The 21,268-nt window shown below is 37.1% G+C and overlaps 1 protein-coding gene across 1 annotated transcript; it reads right to left on the bottom strand.

Annotated features, from left to right (window-relative positions):
- Nucleotides 1-3,470: 3,470 nt before the first annotated feature.
- Nucleotides 3,471-21,268, bottom strand: pex6 (peroxisomal biogenesis factor 6). The gene is made up of 17 exons (XM_046857976.1): nt 19,986-21,268; nt 19,753-19,910; nt 19,543-19,626; nt 19,331-19,433; nt 18,716-18,852; nt 18,511-18,622; nt 17,083-17,285; nt 16,747-16,933; nt 16,541-16,617; nt 16,312-16,444; nt 14,930-15,135; nt 14,762-14,823; nt 14,281-14,389; nt 12,115-12,231; nt 11,915-11,992; nt 4,629-4,768; nt 3,471-4,462 (listed from the first exon to the last, which is right to left on the bottom strand). The coding sequence occupies exons 1-17, from the start codon at nt 21,189-21,191 to the stop codon at nt 4,326-4,328; spliced, it is 3,249 nt and encodes a 1,082-aa protein (XP_046713932.1). The 5' UTR covers nt 21,192-21,268; the 3' UTR covers nt 3,471-4,325.

Genomic DNA, 21,268 nt, shown 5'->3' with positions numbered 1-21,268 from the left:
GAAACGTTTATGGGGTCTTTAAACAAAAAACAAAAAACAATTATTACCATTTACAAATATGTTTTTTTGTATAATATTTGATACATTGGGCATTTATGACAATTTACTCATCACAACAATGTACATGTACTGTATTTATAACCAAAAAAATACTGATTATTGTACAGTGGAACCCGCTTATCTCGACCTCGGTTAACTCGACAACCCTATTAAGTCGACATTTTTGAAGTGGAACCGCCAAATTCTCGCTTTGTCTAAGCATTTTTTATCGGTTATGTCGACTTTTCCATGTCGCCGAACCCTGATATCTCAAACACAAGGGGGGAAAAATTTGCCATTTAACGTCGGTTATCTCAGTGCAGCGGCAGAAGAACTTGCGAAAGTGGCGGAAAAATCAAGCCTTACAGATGCTACAGGTGTTGTATTGTATACTGGTGAATCTCTGCTGTTAGTTAGTGCTAGTGTTCGTAGTGTTAGTAGGGGTGCGGCGCGGCTTTGGGAAGAAAAGCGCAGCCGTTGAGAGAGTGCCGGTGGGAAGACACGTACCGGGATACGCATGAGCGATAACAACGACCGCCGTGAACCAACATATAGCAACAATAACGGACAGTGAGAGTGTGGAAGTTTAAATGGGAGCTGGTGATGATGATAAACGAGCACCATATGTGCGCGATTGAAGCCGGGAGCTTCGGAGAAAGCGGCCGAGAAAGCACCTGCCACGCTGAAGGGGTGGCGAAGGGGGCGTGGCAGGTGGATTCCTGACAGTTAACAAACATGTACTGTATGTACATTTTTATAGCATGCCTTCATCAAACAAATCGCGGCAACGCTGTTGTGTAAAAAAACCTCCAAAAACACGTGCATGCACATTCTCATGTACATAAAGAAATTTCAAGCACGTTAATATATTGCCGCCATATTGATTTTCGTTTATCTCGATCATCGGTTATCTCGATGCTTTTTGGTGACCCCCTAGGACATCGACATAACCGGGTTCCACTGTATTTGGAATGTCTACTCCAACTCATCATCATTCTTATCTTCCCCTAACTGCTATAAGTCACTTGAATTGCTATTCATAAGCATGCCAATGACAATTTTAGCACTATATTTTTCGACATCTAAAAGTACATACAGAAAAATGTATGTTTGTGTATTCTGAACTTCTCTGAATTGGTAAATATAACATTTAGATTATGATTATTTATTTGTTTTATTGAACAGACAAATATTATCAAGCTACAACATTAGATTGGATGTACAACAATTACAAATATTTCATTTCCACTAGTATGGAATTAGTTAAAAATGATTTTAAGATGACTATTTAATTTTGTATTAGTTTAATCAATAATAAAAACATTTATTTGTATTGTATTTTGACATTGTGGCAGGAATAATGCAGATTGCATTATGAAATGCAATACATTTAGGCCTAAGCAAAATTACCTTATATACCTGCTGTATTATATTTGATAAACCTATTTTCAACACAAGATTACTATAACATTCTTTAAAAAAACTGAAATCATTAGTTGCTTCAAAAAAAAAAAAAAAGTACATATTCATATAAAAAAATCAGTAACAACAAACTTTATTTTTACCACAACATTTTGTAAATCGGCAAAGATGTCACTGCAAAAAACTAGCAAGTCAATTTATGAAGGTAGCCATATTGGAAAAACCTGCCTAAAGCTTGCTATTGACTGCAAAGTATAGATAAATCCAATAGGTTGCAGAAAACAAGTTTCAGAAAAATTGAAGCTTTTTAGGAAACTATTGGTGTTGCAGAGGCCTCAGAAACTAATGAAACTAATGCTGTTAAATGGTAAAACTCTGGGGGGAAAAAAACTTATTTGAACATACAAATGGCACACTTTAATTAATTATATATATATATATATATATATATATATATATATATATATATATATATATATATATATATATATTAGGGCTGGGATGATTCACTAATCTGGTGATTCAATACACATTGCGATTCTGTAGCTATTGCCATTCATTGTTTAAATTTTGATGTTTGTTTGCTTAATAAAGATTAGACAATGGCAAATACTTGATCATACCCTTAAAGAGACTGTATATGAGTTATATTAACAAAAACAATGCATCACATCTTTCTGAATTTTTATTTCAGGAGCATACACATACATAGTGCATAAATAACCTTAAACCATACAACTTTCAAGTAACAAAAACTTTAATATAATATTCAAATGTGCAACAAAATAACTAAAACCAATACTCTCTGAAATAAAATAAAAGTGCTGTTAAACTGTTCCAATGTTCAACTCAGTCAAGGTGCTAATATCTGTCTCTCTCTTCCTCACCTCAGGTTACTGCAGCCTGTTGCTCCCATGTCATAGGCACTATTCCATCTCGTTGAAACGTCTAAGTTTGTGCACAGGAAGCTCCAGTAACTGTTGGTTTTCCTGCAAAACATGAAGTCCTGCAACACTTCTATGGAAATATCCAGTGATGCGTTGTGCTCGTCCGAGTAACTTCGTGATAGCAGGCAGCTTCAGTGCGCGCTGTGAGGCCAGATTGAGAGTGTGCGCGTAGCACCTAATATGGAGAAAGCCGGTTAATTGGGCAGCGATAACCATATTAGACGCATTGTCTGTGACTAAAACAGGGTCTTTATCCGTTAAACAATTCTCAAAGAGGTTTGCTCCCCTGCCTCTGCCATGGTTTTGCTTTCTCGCACCAGCTTAAAACAGATACGTCGTCATCTATTACAAACAACAACAATATACGTTTTGCTCTCTGTTGGAATAAAAGCAGTAACGTCTTCCCACCACCATTTTGGAAAAGTAAAATAATTAAATATATATCGATTCTGAGGTAAACAAATCAATCTTAGTTCATAGTTAGGTGAATCGATTTTTCTCCCACCCATAATATACATACATACATACATACAGTATATATATATATATATATATATATATATATATATATATATATATATATATATATATATATATATATATATATATCCTGTAATGAGCTCTTCTTTAAAAATTACATTAACATTTTTTCTAAATAATCTGTATTTTGTGCTTAAATATAGTTAGTTAAATATAGATACTTATAAAAAATATTATTATTTGTAATTACACAATTATAATAAGAGAGGAATTGTAAAAATAGTTTAAGTAATGATTATAAGTAATTCTAGTGAAGGTGGAATAATTACCTGGATAATTGTGTAATTTCAGTAATAGCTGGGAGAAAACCAGTGTGTTGCCCCTGAGGTGCATAAAGCCGCATGTTTTTATACTATGGCTCCTGATGTTCAGCAGGCAGTGAAACTCATCCTATGATGAGTGAGAGGCTAAAGATGATGGTTTATAGCGCTTCCATAGTTAAGCTGTTCTATTTCTGTCTTGTTAGAATGTGTTGTGATATGATGACAATGGACCAAAAATTTAAACTTCATGAAAACAAAAGAGGAAACAAAAGGTTTTAATTGTTGTTATTGTTCAGCATATCCTGAGTCATAAATATCATTTGCATAGCAAATTAAGTCAATTATGTTATAAATTACATTGCCACATATTATAAAGTGTAATAAAAAAATTTATCCAAGCCTGTCTTTATGTTTGTTTCATAATGCAATATGGTGTTAATATTGTTTTTTTTCTTTTAAAAACTATATTAGGTCATTAGGCTTGCATGCCATCAACTGTACTAATGCAACAGGATATATTTTTGAAAGCTAAATGCTTTTGGAATTTATTTGTTTATTTTTTAATCAGGAATGACCAGAGACAACTTGATAACTATTGACCCCTTACAGTGTAACGTTTAAGCAATGTATAAATCTTTTTTTTTTTTTAAATAAATGAATGTTGGAGGATTTATGTAAGGTTTTTGTCAAACAAAGTGGTAAACATTTCAGTATGCCTAGAGATAAGCTAGGTAAGTGCTATTTTTCCAGCACATTATAATGAATTATACATAAACAATTAATTCAATTTATTGTCAGATTACAGGTTTAGAATTAAACCTTTTTAGGTAATCAGATTTTATTTTCCCCTTTCTCAGAAATAGAAACAATAACGTTCAGCCTGTAGTTTTCAGAACTATATATAATGGCAAATTAACAGTATGTGATGGGTTCTCCCAGGCCATTCCTTATAAAATTAACTGCCAGAAGGAACCTTAAAACCAAACCGTAGAATGTATATAAAAAAGGTGCACTGTGGTGAAACTTTAAAGAAAGGGATTTCATTACACGATATAGGGGACTAGATCTGCATAGAACCATGCATAGTGGTGTTATTGATGTGGTTGTGATTATATTATTTTGCAGTGAGTTTCTGCTGAATGACTTTGTATTTGTGAAGCTCCTCCTCAGACACAGAAGGATGCAGAATGTCCAGAGCCTGGCTGAAGTCCTCTGCACACAGCGTAAGCGTAGCAACCTCTGTCTCCAGACCTAGGAGGTGATAAGAGAGAGAACATATTTGAAAATTGAGGGGAAAAAATATAAATAGCTGTGGTGCAGGTAAAAAAAAAAGTATGTGTCTACTGTAATGTTTCAGTTAATATGGAGAGAAGAATTTGTAGAGCAACACAAAAAAAATCAATAATTAACATAGAACCTTCAGTGATATGCAAAATCTTCCTCTTAATAGCAGACATCATAGCATCGGAGCAGAGTGCATATAGATCAGCTCCAGTGACCTGAAGTGGTAAGCGCTCCACTATTTCTGACAGGCTGACACCAGGATCCACCTTAAACCTGAGAATGATGCAACCACACACAATCAGCATTCAAATCAAATCAAATGAAATCAAATTTTATTTGTTACATACACATACATACAGGGTACGACATGCAGTGAAATGCTTTTTACGATGGTCCGGCATGAGGGAATAGGATGGGGAGAAAAATAAAACAAAGAAAAAATAGGCAGATAAATAATGTATAAAACTATAAAAATATAAAAATATATAGAGATATATATGAGAAAAAAAGGTGTATATACAAAATATGCTTGTGGCAGTAAATCAGTAAACAATTTAAGGTGGTTTATGTGATTGTCCTTAAAGTGTCCATGTGCGGTATGGTGTGGTATAAAATATAAAGTGCTCTGTGCTGTGCGAGTCCAGAGTTTAAAGTGTCGTAGTGCGAAAAGAGAAATATGTGCAGAGAAAAAGAGTGATGATGGAGAGGGTGAGACAGTTTTTAGATCCTGGGTGTTTCCTGGTTTAAACTCAGAATGGCCTGCGGGAAGAAGGTCATTCTCTTTGTGTTCGTTTTCAGGGAGCGGAAGCGTTTCCTTGAACGCAACAAAGAAACGAGTCTATTGTTGGGATGGCTGAGGTCCTTCATAATCTTCCTAGCTCTGGTCCAGCACCACATGCTGTAGATGTCCTGCAGGTCAGGGAGCTCGGTGTGGATGGTACGTTCAGCTAAACGCACCACCCTCTGGAGGGCTCGTCTGTCCTGCATAGTGCTGTTCCCGAACCAGGAAGTGATGCTACCCGTCAGAACGCTCTCAATGGTGCAAGTGTAAAAGTCTTTAGCACCTGATGGTAGTTTAAAGTCCCTTAAGCTTCTCAGATGGTACAGCTGCTGCCAGGCTTTCTTCACCAGGGTGTTGGTGTGACAGGACCAAGATGTGAACACCTAGGTACCGGAAACTGTCCACTCTCTCCACTGGGGTCCCGTTGATGTTTAGCGGTTGGTATGACCGCTCCTGCTTTGTGCTGAAGTCCACTATCAACTCCTTAGTCTTGCTGACGTTCAGGAGAAGGTTGTTCTCCTGGCACCATCTCTCCAGGTTTTTAACGTCCTGTAGGTAGGCCTTCTCGTCGTTGTTGGAGATCAGGCCCACCACAACAGTGTCGTCAGCAAACTTGATGGTGGTGGAGTTGGAAGTGGCCACACAGTCATATGTGTACAGTGAGTACAACAGGGGGCTCAGAACACAACACTGGGGCGCTCCAGTGCTGAGGGTGAGGGTAGATGAGGTGTGTTTTCCCAAATGTACGGCTTGTGGTCTATCTGTCAGGAAGTTAGAGATCCATTGGCACAGCGGCAGGCTGAGCCCAGGACCTCCAACTTAGAGGTGAGTTATGGTGTTAAATGCTGAACTGTAGTCCACAAACAGCATCTTTGTATAATTCCCATTTCTGTGGTCCAGGTGGCTCATCGTAGTGTGGAGGAGATAAACAATGGCGTCCTCAGTAGAACGATTCTGACAGTACGCGAACTGTAATGGGTCCAGTGTGTCTCGTAGTGAGGCAGTGATGAAGTCTCTGGCCAGTCTCTCAAAGCACTTCATCACTACTGAGGTCAAGGCTACAGGGCGATAGTCGTTAAGGCAGGCTGGGGTTTCTTTGAGACAGGAACAATGGTGGACTGTTTGAAACATGAGGGGACAACAGACTGTTCCAGTGAGAGGTTGAATCTCGGTGAACACCGGTGCTAGCTGGTCAGCGCAGGCTTTTAGAACCCGACCTATGATGCCATCTGGTCCTGCTGCCTTCCTGGTATTCACTCTCTTAAATGCCCTCCTCACATCATGCTCCGAAATGGTGAACGTGTTCACATCTCCGGCTCTCTCGGTGTGCACGCTGTTTGTGCTGCTAGCGTGCTTAGCTGCAGCCTCGAAACGAGCGTAAAAGATGTTTAGCTCGTCTGCCAGTGAAGCGTCCGCATTCACCATTCTAGAAGATGGTGTTCTGTTCACAAACTTTTCTAGAACTATTTACAAACTACACTAGTTCACAAACTATTCCAAGGGCATGCAGGTTATAAATTAGAACAAATAAACAGGTTTTAGAAAAATGTAAACAATATCATGGATAATCAGACATTTTGTGTGTTATTTTACATAAAACTGCACTATTACAATTTAGTTGAGGAATTGGACTGTCCATCTTCCAAAATGTTTCTCCATCCAGTGCTACCTGCTAACCATCTATAAGGCAAACTGCATTCTCAAGAAAGCTAATGTTTATTTATTAAACTTTGTAGCAGGATCTTGTGTTTTCTTTTTTTATTACCATGCAAGGTTCCAGACTCCATTAGAAAATTTAAGCAGTAACTTGTTTTTGGATGTGCGTTATAATTTTTTAATGAATAATAAAAAAAGATCACTGGTAAATTATAAAACATATAAAAGGAATACAACATTACCAAATGTGCTGTTGTTAGAAACCAACCAACTTTAAGTTGATAAGTGACCGCTTTGTGTCAGCCCACATCACGTCACCCTGTCATAATTGCCTTATAATCCTATTAAACCTTACTCCAATGACATAACAAATAACTTATATCTTACTTATTTAGGCTAAATACACCAACCCTGTCTAAATGGCAGAGGAGGCGGAGTCGCAGCTATTTATAATAATAATCTTGTCACACAAAATACTAAACACAAATGTAAAACATTTGAAGTTCTTTACACCAACATAAAATATTTAGTGTCCAAAAGCAGGTCCAGTCAGTCAATTCCATTAATTATTATTTATAGACCCCCAGGGCCCTACTCTGATCTTCTCATAGACTTTGCAGATTTCATCAAAAATTTAGTTACTGCTTTAGACTAAGCAATAATTGTTGATGACTTTAATATCCATTTTGATAATAAGGAAGACTCCTTAAGAGCAGCACTTGTGTCCATTCTAGATTCAGTTGGAATTAATTAGAATGTTATAGGAACCACTAATAGTGGTGGACACTCTCTTGATTTGTTGTTAACATTTGGATTAAAAAATAAATAAAATTTAGTCATAATTCCACAGTCTGAAGCTATTTCAGACCATTATCTCATCTCTTTTAAAATCTGCCTCAGTCATTGCATTGGTACCTCACCATGTTACCATGTTAAGCGTACATTCACGTCAGCTTCAGCAGCGCGTTTTTATCAATATGCTACCAGAAATTACGATATTAAATAGATCTCCGTCTGACCCCGCAGAGCTCGACCGGGCCACTTAATACCTAGAATCAACGTTACGTTATACTCTAGATGATGTAGCTCCCCTTAAGACCAAAATGATCAGGGAGAAAAAATTAGCACAGTGGTATAATGATCATACGTGCACCTTAAAACAGACCACTCGGAAATTAGAACGTAAATGGCCTCAAACAAAATTAACAGTACAGTGGTACCTCGACATGCCCTAACATAGTTAGGAGTTAACTAACAGAGTTTTTGAGATACAAGCGGTCACTCGGTCGATTTTTTGCTTTGTTACGCGAGCAAAAATTTGAGGTACGGGCTCAAGACGCCTCAGTCAGTGTTGCTGATTCTTCTCGATACACACGCACACAAACAAAGGTTTAAATGTGCACGTGTCTGTGACGAATCTTGAGATGAATCAGCAACACTGGCCTCAGTCAGCGTGCTTGTTTGCCTCGCTGTCGAAGCATCTTTGATAAGTTGTGCTCGTGTTTTGTGCTTTGTTAATTTACAGTACTTTATCACATTTCTTTTTATAACCATGAGTCCGAAGAATGTAAGTGGAAAGGTCAGTGCTCAGAAGATGATGATGTCTATTGAATTAAAGCGTGAAATCATAGGAAAACATGAGCAAGGTGTGCGAGTGATTGGCTTGGCGAGGCAGTACGGGCGTAGTACTTCAAATGATATGTACTATGCTTAACTAGTTTATTTCTTTACATTCTCTTTTATTATGTTTTTATACAATATTTGTCATTTATAAATAAATTTTTCTTATTCAAAAACACGTAACAAAAACAACTGGGGTGGCATTTTGGGGGCTGGAATGGATTAATTGCATTTCAATTAATTTCAATGGGGAAATTTGCTTTGAAATACAAGCAAATTGACATACAAGCAAGGTTACGGAACGAATTAAACTCGTATGTCGAGGTACCACTGTATTTCAAATATCATGGAAGGAGAGCCTCGTAAATTATAGAAAATCTCTTAGTGCTGCTAGATCAGCATATTTCTCCACCCTCATAGAAAATAACAAGCATAATCCTAGATTTTTATTTAGCACGGTAGCAAAATTAACAGGAAATAAAAGCACTGCACTAACATGCACACCATCATTAGGTAGTAATGATTTTTTTAAAAAGTAAAACTTTTTTAATAATAAAGTTGAAAACATCAGGCAAGAAATCCAGACGATTAAAATCAAAATTATTTTACAAGTAACCCTGTAGACAGCAGTGTAATTATAACAAATTTGACAAAGCTTTACTCCTATTCATGAGATTGACTTAATTTCATTAATTTCCTTATCAAAATCATTAACCTGCATTTTCAATCCCTTGCCTACAAGTTTCTTCAAACAGATAATTCCAGAGGTAATTGAACCTGTTTTAAAAATAATAAACTCTTCCATTAGCACTGGTTATGTACCTAAATCCTTCAAACTGGCAGTTATCATCCCCCTAATTAAGAAACCTGAACTTGACTCATTTCAGCTGTCCAACTACAGGCCAATATCAAATCTCCCCTTTATATCCAAAGAAAATTTTAGAAAAGGTTGTAGCACAGCAGTTATGCTCACATCTACTTATGAATAACATTTTTGAAATGTATCAGTCAGGATTTAGGCCTCATCATAGCACAGAGACGGCACTAGTTAAGGTGGTAAATTACCTGCTATTGGCCTCTGATCAGGGCTTTGTCTCTTTATTTGTTTTGCTCGAACTTAGTGCAGCTTTTGACACCATTAATCACACTATACTGCTTGCTAGACTTGAGAACATTGTTGGAATAAATGGAACAGCTCTCTCTTGGCTCAGGTCTTATTTGACTGATCGCTATCAGTTTGTTGATGTAAATGGTGAATTCTCCACACTCTCTGAGGTAAAGTTTGATGTTCTGCAAGGATCTGTCTTAGGCCCACTGCTTTTCTCATTATATATGCTGCCTCTGGGGAAAATTATACATAAACATAGTATTCGCTTCCACTGCTATGCTGATGATACACAGCTGTACATTTTAGCAAAGCCAGATGAGAAAGATCAGCTTAACAATGGTGAGGAGTGTGTAAAGGACATTAGACAGTGGATGCTTAATAACTTTCTTCTGCTCAACTCAGATAAGACGGAAGTACTTTTACTAGGACCACATGCAGGTAGAAGCAACCTTTCCGATTATGTAGCATCTCTGGATGGTGTTTCTGTTTCAGCGTGTACAACTGTCAAAGACCTTGGTGTTATTATAGACCCTAGTCTTTCCTTTGAGGCTCACATGAAAAATATTACCAGGATTGCCTTCTTTCACCTTAGAAATATTGCTAAAATTATAAATATGATGTCGTTACTGGATGCAGAAAAACTAGTTCATGCTTTTGCTGTCTTTACTGGTCAGGAAACCAACCCCAGCCATTAGAGATGCACAAGCCAGTGCACTCTAAGTGCCGGTCCCAAGCCCGGATAAATGGGGAGGGTTGCGTTAGGAAGGGCATCCAGCGTAAAAACGTGCCAAATCAAACATGCGGATCATGAATACGGATGATCCGCTGTGGCTTAATAATAAACATATTCACCCTAATGGGAGAAGCCGAAAGAAAGTTTAGTTAGTTTAGAATGCAGCAGCAAGAGTCCTAACATAGACAATATCTAGAAAATATGACCACATCACCCATGTTTTAATCAGTCTACACTGGCTCCCCATCAAATCTTGCATTGATTATAAAATACTACTACTGACGTATAAGCACTTAACGGTCTCTGAGTGAACTTCTTTACCAGTATGATCCTCCACGCCTACTTAGATCAAAAGGTGCAGGCTATTTGTTGGTACCTCAAATAATGAAAACTACAGCAGTGGGCAGATCTTTCTCCTATAAAGCCCCACAGTTATGGAACAGCCTTCCAATCAATGTTCGGGACTCAGACACAGTCTCAGTGTTCAAGTCGAGGTTGAAAACTTATTTATTTAGTCAAGCCTTTTATCAGTAGATTTTTTTTCCTTTCTTAGGTAAAGATGCAGATCTGGAGGGAATATGTATATAGAGTGTTTGATGAACTGGGATATTTGTATGCTGTCGTCCCCTTACTTTTACACGTTCACTCAGGGTTGTTGACGGTGGTGTGGTGAGTCGTCTCTTATCCCAGAGATCCCTCATGTCTGTGTTACCTTCTGGTTCTCCCTTTTAGCTATGCTGCCATAGCGAATCTTGCCGGAGTCCAAACTGCACAGTGACATTAACTTTCATACAACAATAGAGACACATAATAATCCATATCCTTCTCCTCCTGTCACCCCTCTTCTCTCTCTCTCTCTCTCTCTCTCTCTCTCTCTCGTTAAACATGCTCCTGAGGTTCCAGTGACCACTGTTCCTGCCCCTCCCCCCTTCATGGATCTTCCCATTTCGTCCAGGCCACTGGATAGTGTTCTCTTCGATTGGAGGCCACTCTGTGCAGCTTGGGACGGTTTCTCATCAACGCCTTGGGTGGTTCCATGAAATTCCAAAGTAAGAACGGGTGCTTTGAAGATGGATTGGACTGTAGCTAATGTCAACAGTCTGCTACATTGACTCAGGACTTATTTTCGCTTCTCATCATCACTGTACCCCGCAACATCGTATATCTGCTATAAATGGACATTCGGTGCAACCCAGATGAGGATGAGTTCCCTCTTGAGACTGGTTCCTCTCAAGGTTTCTTCCTTATGCTATTTTGGGGAGTTTCATAAGTCATTAGGGACGAACTTACTTAATAATGAACTTACTTAATAATGAAAATATTCACTTTTAATCACCACATTTTCTGTGTAAAGCTGCTTTGAGACAATGTTCATTGTTAAAAGCGCTATACAAATGAAAAAAATGAATTTATGTGAATTGAATTGAATTTATGTAGACCACTTATAGTATATAGTATACTTATCAGGCTGACATTTTTTTTTTAAATCCAGAAATAGCTTTTTTGAAATGTGTGACTCACTTTCTTAATATGGCCTTCAACACTTGCAACTGTGATTCTTTGTCTTCATTAATGCCGACATACACTAATTTATCAAATCTACAAAGGGATAAAAAGAATGAAAAATAAAGCACAGGCTTAATATGTGACCAGGAACACAAATCAGAAATATGAAAATTTGTGTAAAGACCTGCTAAAGGAGCTTCTGGTTTAGTGTTTACCTGCCAGGCCTGAGCAGCGACTGGTCAAGTAAATCTGGCCGGTTGGTTGCTCCAATCACAAAGACATCACTAGACGAATGCAGACCATCAAGCTCAGCTAAGAGCTGCGACACGACCCTGCCAGCACAGCAGACAGTAGAAAAAAGATTTGTCATTTCAGCAGAGGTGGGAAGTAAATAAGTACAAATACTTAGTTACAGTACTTAAGTAGATTTTTCCTGGTATCAGTACTTTACTTTAATATTTATTTCTCTAACTTTTTACTTTTACTCATTACATTTTTACACGAATATCTGTACTTTCTACTTCTTACATTTTCAAAACAGGCTCGTTACTTTAGTTTAAATCTATTAAATTGATGAAATTTTCTTTTCACTGTGTGCCGATTTCAGCCCATCAACCTATTTCCTGTCATTGCACCAGCTCACAATGAGGGCCAGAAAGCAAAAAGAAGCATAGCTAACATGGATGACACAGAGGAAGTGAGTGATGTAATCATGACTGAGAACAGAGACATTCCTGATTACCTGATCATCATCTTTTCTTTGCTTGGGTTCTATAAGGTGGATGTTCAGCCGGGACACATTAATTAGGTAGCAACTTTTTAAAACTTTTAAAATTTATATATATATATATATATATATATATATATATATATATATATATATATATATATATATATATATATATATATATAGGGCTGTCAAAATTCAAATGCAAACTTTTTAACGGCACTTAATTTTATTAACGTGCTATCAATGCAGTGCGCATTTATGTTTGACCATTTTTTATTAAAAATAAAAATACATAACTAAATATAAATAACTAAAAATAAAAGAGGCAAATATAAAACATCCAGCACAACATAAATGTATAAACGACATTGTTTCTTTACTTAGATATAAACTAAATAAAAAACTCCACAGAAAAAAATATTTTTAATCAGTAAATATTAGTTTTATTTGTGATTCACACAATTAACCCTCTGGGGGGCGACATACACGCCAGGGCGTTTTGTGTTTTTTTTTCCTCATAATGGCAAAACGAACTTAAATTACTGTCGTTTTGGATCTTTCAGATAAGAGCAATACATCATTCGAATCTGTAAAATGTCTAATTTTATTTGTATACAATTATAATAACAAAACGCAGTGCTTTTGTAAAATAAAGTAAACAGACAGGTTGCACTCTGCCATGTCATCTCCCTTTACAAACACATAAATAAAACAACCTAAATCTCAGTGTATATTTGCCTCACAGACATAATAAATATATGTATAAAAAGCTTAACATGTTCAAACCAGTTTAAATCGAATACAAATATTCTCTGATTATGTTATTGGTATGAAAGTTAGAAGAGGTACAGTTGCGCCGGTATCACCTCATTACCTGTCCGTGTGGAAACATAGCAAAGGTTCCATTTGGTGTCCTTATGATTTATGTAAACCACCATAATTACTTTAAAACAGTTACAATAATTTTTTGTTTTTATGCTCTATGTTAAGTTTGGTTTCACTATTAATAAAAAACATACATTTGCATAAAGCATCCATATTTCTCTATGTCCATGTTGCTTAGAGTATTAAAAACATGAAGTATTAATATATGGTATATTTAGAACAGATAAAAATGTGTGATTAAGTTGTAATTAAATATTTTAATTGATTGAGAGCCCTAATATTAATATGACGTGACGTCCAGTTCCCGGTGTGACACTAAAACAGGTAGTAGTAATGGCTACTTTTTAATTAAGTACAAGTAGCCCAAACATCTTTACTTTAACTTGAGTAAAAAAGTATATACAGTGCTTAAACTTTTACCAGAATATTTTAAAATGGGGAACATGTGTATCTGTACTTCTATTTAAATGAAGGATGTGTCACCTCTGCATTTCAGCCCTCTGGGGACACAGATCACAGATTTCCATAGAAATGAATGAGCTCATATCCAATTACCTTCAACAACCTTGTTCTTATCATGTGAGCAAAGTTTCTGAGCAAAGCATTCATTAAACTTTTAATCTTTTAATAACATTTTAATTAATCCGGGCCAATCCTGCTTTATTAAGTCGTATGAATATAAAACATTTAATCTAGTTATTGGTATTGTAAATGCTTTGCACAGTGTTTTGTTTGGTGCATTAGTGTGATGCTTTATGAAACGGACCTGTCCATAACTCCTCCCGAGTCTCCGCTTCGGCCTCGATTAGGAGCTAATGAGTCCAACTCATCAAAGAAGATAATAGAAGGAGCTGCAGTCCTAGCTTTGCAAAACACTTAGACATTGAAGGGGGAAATACTTTTAATCCATGATTAATGATTCTCTTAATAGTTGGCATCATGTGAGACACACAGCAAGATCACTCACTCACTTGAGATTAAACAAACAAAATTACAAACACGTTCTTGTTCTCTTATATTCCAACATCCAATTCTGCTGTTAAAACTATATACAATTTCCCTTTCAAGATAAGAAAAATCTAGAAAAATCTAAATGAAAGTCAGGAATTAAACAAAAAAACCTCGCTCAACCATCTAAATAAGAGGATCAGTTTACAGATTTTTACAAAAATTATTAAATATGATAAACTGTACATCTAATCATGCTTAATGAAGGTAGTCAGAAAACAATTGCAATTTAATCTCACCCTCTCTGATGTTTTCCTCACTCTGACCAACATACATGTTAATGAGCTCTGGACCTTTGACACTAGAATCAAAAGCAACTGGGTTAAATTAAACCCTGAAGTCTCAAAAAAAAAAAAAAAAAAACGCTAAATGCAAAATAATAATGAGACAGTCTAATGCATACACACCTGAGGAAAGTCATTGAGCACTCAGTGGCCACAGCTTTGGCCAGCAGTGTCTTTCCAGTGCCTGGAGGACCATAGAGCAGCAGGCCAGAGCGCCTCAGGCCCAGTGAGAGCAGCTCTGGATGCTCCAAAGGGAGCTGAACGGTGTCCAGAATCTCCTTCTTGATATGCTGCAAACCGCCTACATCCTGCCACTTCACTGATGGAATCTAAAAATGTACAAAAGGGACACTAATTATTCATAATAAATAAAGAGAGTATTAATAGCATTATTCACTTGCTCTTCAAGGTATAACAGTATAAAATGCAACTAAATGTGCTGTTCTATGAATAATCACTTTGCATTAGCTGTGGTATAAAAGTACCGTATTTTTCGGACTATAAGCCGCTACTTTTTTCCCACGTTTTGAACCCCGCGGCTTAAACAACGAAGCGGCTAATTTATGAAATTTTCCTGGGTTTTTTCCCGGTTTCACAAACTTCAAGCCAAAAAACTGAGCCCCATAACATTAGACCAATCAAATTTCCGAACGGAAACGAAAAACCACACTTCACCTGTGTTCTGAGCTGCACGACTTCGGGAGAAAAAACTTCCATTGGGTGATTTTTAAACAGACAATGATGGCAAAAGATAAAGAGAGAGAAATATTTGTGAAAGGAAGGAGGAAGACAGTGAACAATGACTTACTTGGTCGGCTACTGTTTAGATACAAGCCGCTGTAACGCATTGAGTCAGGGTGAAGGGATAGCTTCAGTCAGAGATAGCTTCTCCAGTTGCAACAGAAATCATATAAGCACAGACAGGTTTCCAAAACCCGTGCTTTTTTATTTTTCTTGGCAAAAGCGTTACGGGTTAGTAAAAAACTTAGAAATGAGCATCAGAAAATAAAAAGGACATAATCCTCTGTCTCCACACATGCAGTAATAGCGGAAAAATGCGACGGCATGCTATTCCCAAAATACTGCTATGCTCCTAAAGGAAGCGCAAAAATTTCACCCGTTACACAGTTTGTAACGTGTCTTTCATTAAAGCCTGTGTAAAATACATTAGTGTAGACACTTGTGGCTTATAGACAGGTGCGGCTTATTCATGTTAAAAATACAAATATTTGTAAAATTCAGTGGGTGCGGCTTATATATGGATGCGCTTTATAGTCCGGAAATTACGGTAATGTGTAGCATATCGGTAAATGCAACATTTCAGCAGAACATTTATATTTTGCCCAGAAAAGCTATTACTATTACTGTCTGTGTAGTGAAACAATTCATTGTGGAATATACTTGAATTGTTATAATAATAATAATAATAATAATAATAATAATAATAATAATAATACCAAAAATCATCTTGTGCTTCTGTCAATATTGCTTTAAATGAGGCCAACCTTTGGAGCGCCAATTGCCTTTGAGTGGGCCTCCTGCAGATCCTCCAGTGCGGTGGAGAAATCATCTCCTATAATGGTCACACCAAACACACACAGGTCCTGCTCTTCCTTAGCACCGGCCTTATGAGGATAACTACACAACAATCCAGAAAGATTTTAACATGAACAGAATGTCTCGACCTTCTATCATAAATTTAAATTCCAATACATATACACACAAACAACTCACTACGTTTTTAGCAGGCGCCGATAAGCTGCTTTTCCAGCAGCGATGAGTAAAGCACATATATCTCCCAAAATGAAACCCTATTGAGTAAAAAAGATATTCAATGAGGCTGCAAAGACATCAGTCCTGAACCTAATATGTTTACATATTGCCTCATTTAATAGGCAAGGTAAAAGTATTATTCTTAGGCTAACCTAAGATTACCTCACCGCTGTCTGTTTAGCAATCTTGGTCAAATTGATGTCTTTCCCTAGAGGGAGGTCTTGGCTGAGGCTGGCTAGCATGGCAAACCTCTGCTCCTCTGTGGGACTCTCGATCACCACCTGGTGCACAAATGCTGGCATAATATCCAAGGACAAATCCCTCTGGCTATGCACACAGCCAACCACAATTATGCTGCAAAAAGAAAGTTTTTATTTACAGTACCAATGGTTTCTACATCCACAAATTGGTTCTGCCAGTAAAATAATCATTTGTGTTCTGTCCGAGTTTAGAGTAAAAGTTTAAGTCTTCCAAAAATGTCACGTATTTGCATGTTACTTTACCTTGAGTGGGCATCAGCTACAAGCTGACAAAGTGCAGAGGCTACTCTGGAGTCTGTTTCAGTACTGTCTCGACGCTGGCAGAGTAACTGCAGGTCCCTCAGCAGAAGCACACAAGGGTGATGGAACTCAGCTTTGTGGAAGGCAGCCTTCATTTTGGACTCACAGGCAGCTGCAGTGTCTCCACATAGGGTCACACAGTCCACCTGTAAAAATAAAAAACAAAACAAAAAAAGAAAAAACAAAGTTAAGCTTACTCTTTAGTTTAAAAAGCATGCTGCTTGGCAACAGAGTCAATCATGAAAGTGAATCTCACTGCATTGCCTCTATTTGAATTATATATTTTATAATTTATATTTTATGATGAAACCTATATATGATGAAACGAGAGGGTTCACAAATACATATGTAATCGTGTGACAGGTAAGCACCATAAATCATCTTTCAGTATAATCCAATACAGCCCAGAAAACTGGTTTACTGAGGAAGGTTGAACTAGCCGTATTTCCAAATATTTATTATTTAATTACCTTTTCAATTAAGGACAATAACAATTTTTTAAGTCAGATTAAGTAGAAATATCCTCTAAGATAGAGGCAAATAATTGTTCATACTTCAGATTATATTTTAAAATACTTTTATACTTATTTTATTTTTTTTTACGTTGCTTTACTCTTTAATTATTTTGATCTTATATTGTATTTCTTTCATGTTTACAAGTTGGACAGTCATTAAAAGCATTTCACTATGTTATACTATATGTATGAATTTGTATGTGACAAATACAATTTGAATTTGAAGATCATCTAATCAACTTGTAAGTGTTTTAAACTTGCTTTTAATGAAAGTGATAAAGAAATTCAGTTGTACTGATATGGGTTTGATATTGATATGGCTGTTTTTAAAGCTGTCCTCAGAGAAAAGAGGGTAATAAACTAGAAGAGCAGGTGGAGTATTGCTGAAAAAGTACATTGCACAAAGATCATATGTTCCCAGTTGCGCATTTGAAAATCTAAATTGGAATTTATTTGCTGCAGGACCTGCATATTTCGTTACACAATTTGATTTATCTCTGGTGCTATCTAGAAAGCTATATGCATTATTCCAAATCACATAGTAGCATGTGTGAAAATGAAATGCCTCCAGCTGGTAGCCTTACAATCAGATTGACAGCATGAGGTTCAGAAGACTGACTCAGAAACTATTTGTTTCCGAAACTGCACTTTAATTGACTTGTCACAGTGGGTTATTTGCATGCCTATCAAAGATTTTTAAAGCTGAATTAAAAAGAAAAGGATAGTTTTGCTTATCACTCAACTGAACAAACTGCAATTCCATATTCTTAAAAATGGCTATTTCTTGTAGTCTAATAGTTTTCAAAACCATGAATTATTATTTATTTATTTTTTTTTATTCTAAAGGAGTTAAGACCTTCAGCAGGTGTAGATGAAGCCTCCGACAAACAGCCTTGATTGCTGTGACCTTCCCACATCCATCTGGACCCATGAGGAGAACAGAGCAGGCTCGCCTCAAATTTACACACCTTTCACATGCAAGGAAGAAGCCAAAGAGTAACTAAAATTAAAAAGTCATTTTTAAAAGAATTTTTATAAATATACTGTAAAAGAATGCAGACTTTTCAGTGATGTGTGGCTGGATAATGGAGACCATGTTCTCAACAATGCCGGAGAGTCCTGGAGGCAAGAGACTCGTCCAGAACGATGAAGCTGCCTCAGACATTGAGCACGGTGCAAGACTATTAGTGGAACCTCTCTAAACAAAAATTATTTACAAAAGGGTTCATTTTACTTAAAGTGTACAGGTTTATATAGTATTAAATCTGAAAGAATTTAAGATCATCGGCAAGGAAAAGTTAGATATTTGATCATGAAAGTCATTTACAAAAAACAATCTGAATCTAAGAAAAATCTATTTCCAGGGCATTGTGTAGGAATTACAAGTTGTGTTTAGTATATTTTAGACTACAGGGATAGTCTAAACTTTAAGCATGGGAAGCTGTATTAAAATAAATATGTTGTGTATGTGTAATGATTGAATCATAACAATCAATAAATCCAGTGTGATTATATGACAATGTTATTAATTGTATAACAGTTATTACAATGAAAAACTAATCCTGTCCAAATAAGATCCTATGAGACAGTCAATTTGGAGTAACCTTTGACTGATACTGTATATTTACACGTACATTGCTTCCCCCCAGATCAGACATAGTAAAGCTCAGCCTCACCATATACAGAGATGTATGGTCTGTATCTGCAAGATATGATCCAAATTCTGCTTCCACAGAAAAGCCAGACACCTGCTTCACTTTAAAATACAAGACTGGCCATCTGCAGAAAACCCATGCGGGTAAAGGAAAAAACGTATACAGGGGTACAGCAAAGAAATGACTTCTGATCAGTGAAGCTAAAAAGCAAACCATGAAAATTTAAATCACACCTTGTGATTCCATCAGAGCCGTGTTCCATAAAATCAGGATGGCCTTGGGAACGAATGGCCAGTATGCTTCCTTGTCGGACAAGTCTTAAATAAATAAATAAATAAATAAATAAATAAATAAAAATTTAAAAAAGGTTACAAAGGAAATATCAAAGGTTTACTCTAGATTGTAAACACTTTAGTTAACAGACAAAAAGTCATCAGACCTACCGAGGTGTGTTAAAGTGCTGAAACAGAACATTGTTAAAGGGCTCATGGGTGTCATAATCTGCAGTAATAACTGCTTCAATATGTAGTTCTTTGGCATATAGAGGTGCAGCAGAACAACATATACTTGCTGACAGTTTATGTCCTGGCTTGTTCCATCTCTGGGGGAAAAATCATCACACTTAATAATTAACATTTTACTTATTACTTATTTATCAAAATATGTAATTACTCACCTTGATTTTGAGACATTTACTTCCAATAGGTGTTGCTTCTCCATTGGACAAGTTAAACCACAAAACAGGTGAGATAAAACCTGCACTATCACCAACATCCATTTCTGGAGACTTAATGAAAGCCACAATTTTAGCCAGCTGAACATCTCCTTTAGGCTTAGCCATAGTCTTTGTTGCACTTTTGTTTTCTGGAGGGCTTTGCAGCCCTTCTGCTCCTGAACATCTCTTTACTTTTCCTAATGCTGCCATAACCCACTCACAGTTAAACAACCCAAGTTTTAACAACAGGTTTTTGCTCACAAAAATAGAGCTGTCCATGTCCACCTCTATGTTCTTTCCGATTTTCATTGCCAGGTTTGACAGCTTGTAAAGCTTAGCACTGTCACATGTGACCTGAACATCCAGCCTGCACTCGAGGGCTTGAAGAACTTCTGTAAAGCCAGAGCTGAACAAAAGTCGGTTGCTCAGTAAGGAGCTCCCGGGGCCAAGATTGTTCGCATAGTGAGCAAAATCAGAGACAAACAAGGACCCACTAGACGGCCTGTGGATTATGCTGCAGCAATCAGCAGAGTCTAAAGCACAAAAGCCATGCAAAAGGTCCCTGCAATCAGAGACTACAACAGTAGTGTTTACAGTGACCATACCCTGGGTAAGTGGTGTGCAATCCAACACGATCAAATCAGAGAGGTATTGACGCACCTGCATGGCGTTATCACCAAGCAGCGGATGGTGTGGTAAAATCAGAGTGTCACCTCTCCTTACCAACAAAGTTTGTCCAGGACATGATGCCAAAACCAGCAGAAAACTGGAGAAATCTTCTGAAGATGCCCATTTGAAACTCTGCTTCGTGCGAGCACCAATGACTATCTTTTCCAAAGGCAGAAGCTGTATGATGCGCGCAAATCCTGAGCTATCTTCCTGAACACTGTAATGACTTAGGAAAGTTCTCGACACATACACTGCCAGAGTGCTGCTGCTGTTATGGAGAGCGCATTCAGGAAGCTCCTTAGCAGTTACGTGGGCGCAAACTAAAACTGTCGACTTTGACAGTGGCTGAGTTTCCTGCCAGGATAATAACAGCGCGCATGAGGTTTCGACACAGTTAGAAAACATCTCTGTTAACTGCAACTTACTGACGATCGCCTGCAAGGGATGAAAATCGGGTGAAAACGGATCAAGGCAAACGAATTTCATGGGCGCCGCCATTTTGACGCTTAGCGCACGCTATTGTGCACGTGATACCGATGAACGAATCAAGGGACGAATCTGAATGGCTCGAGTAA

Source organism: Silurus meridionalis, chromosome 9 (assembly GCF_014805685.1).
Source record: "Silurus meridionalis isolate SWU-2019-XX chromosome 9, ASM1480568v1, whole genome shotgun sequence".
Lineage (NCBI taxonomy): Eukaryota > Metazoa > Chordata > Actinopteri > Siluriformes > Siluridae > Silurus > Silurus meridionalis.
Note: the sequence above shows the minus strand (reverse complement) of the source record. Positions and strands in the feature narration are given on the sequence as shown.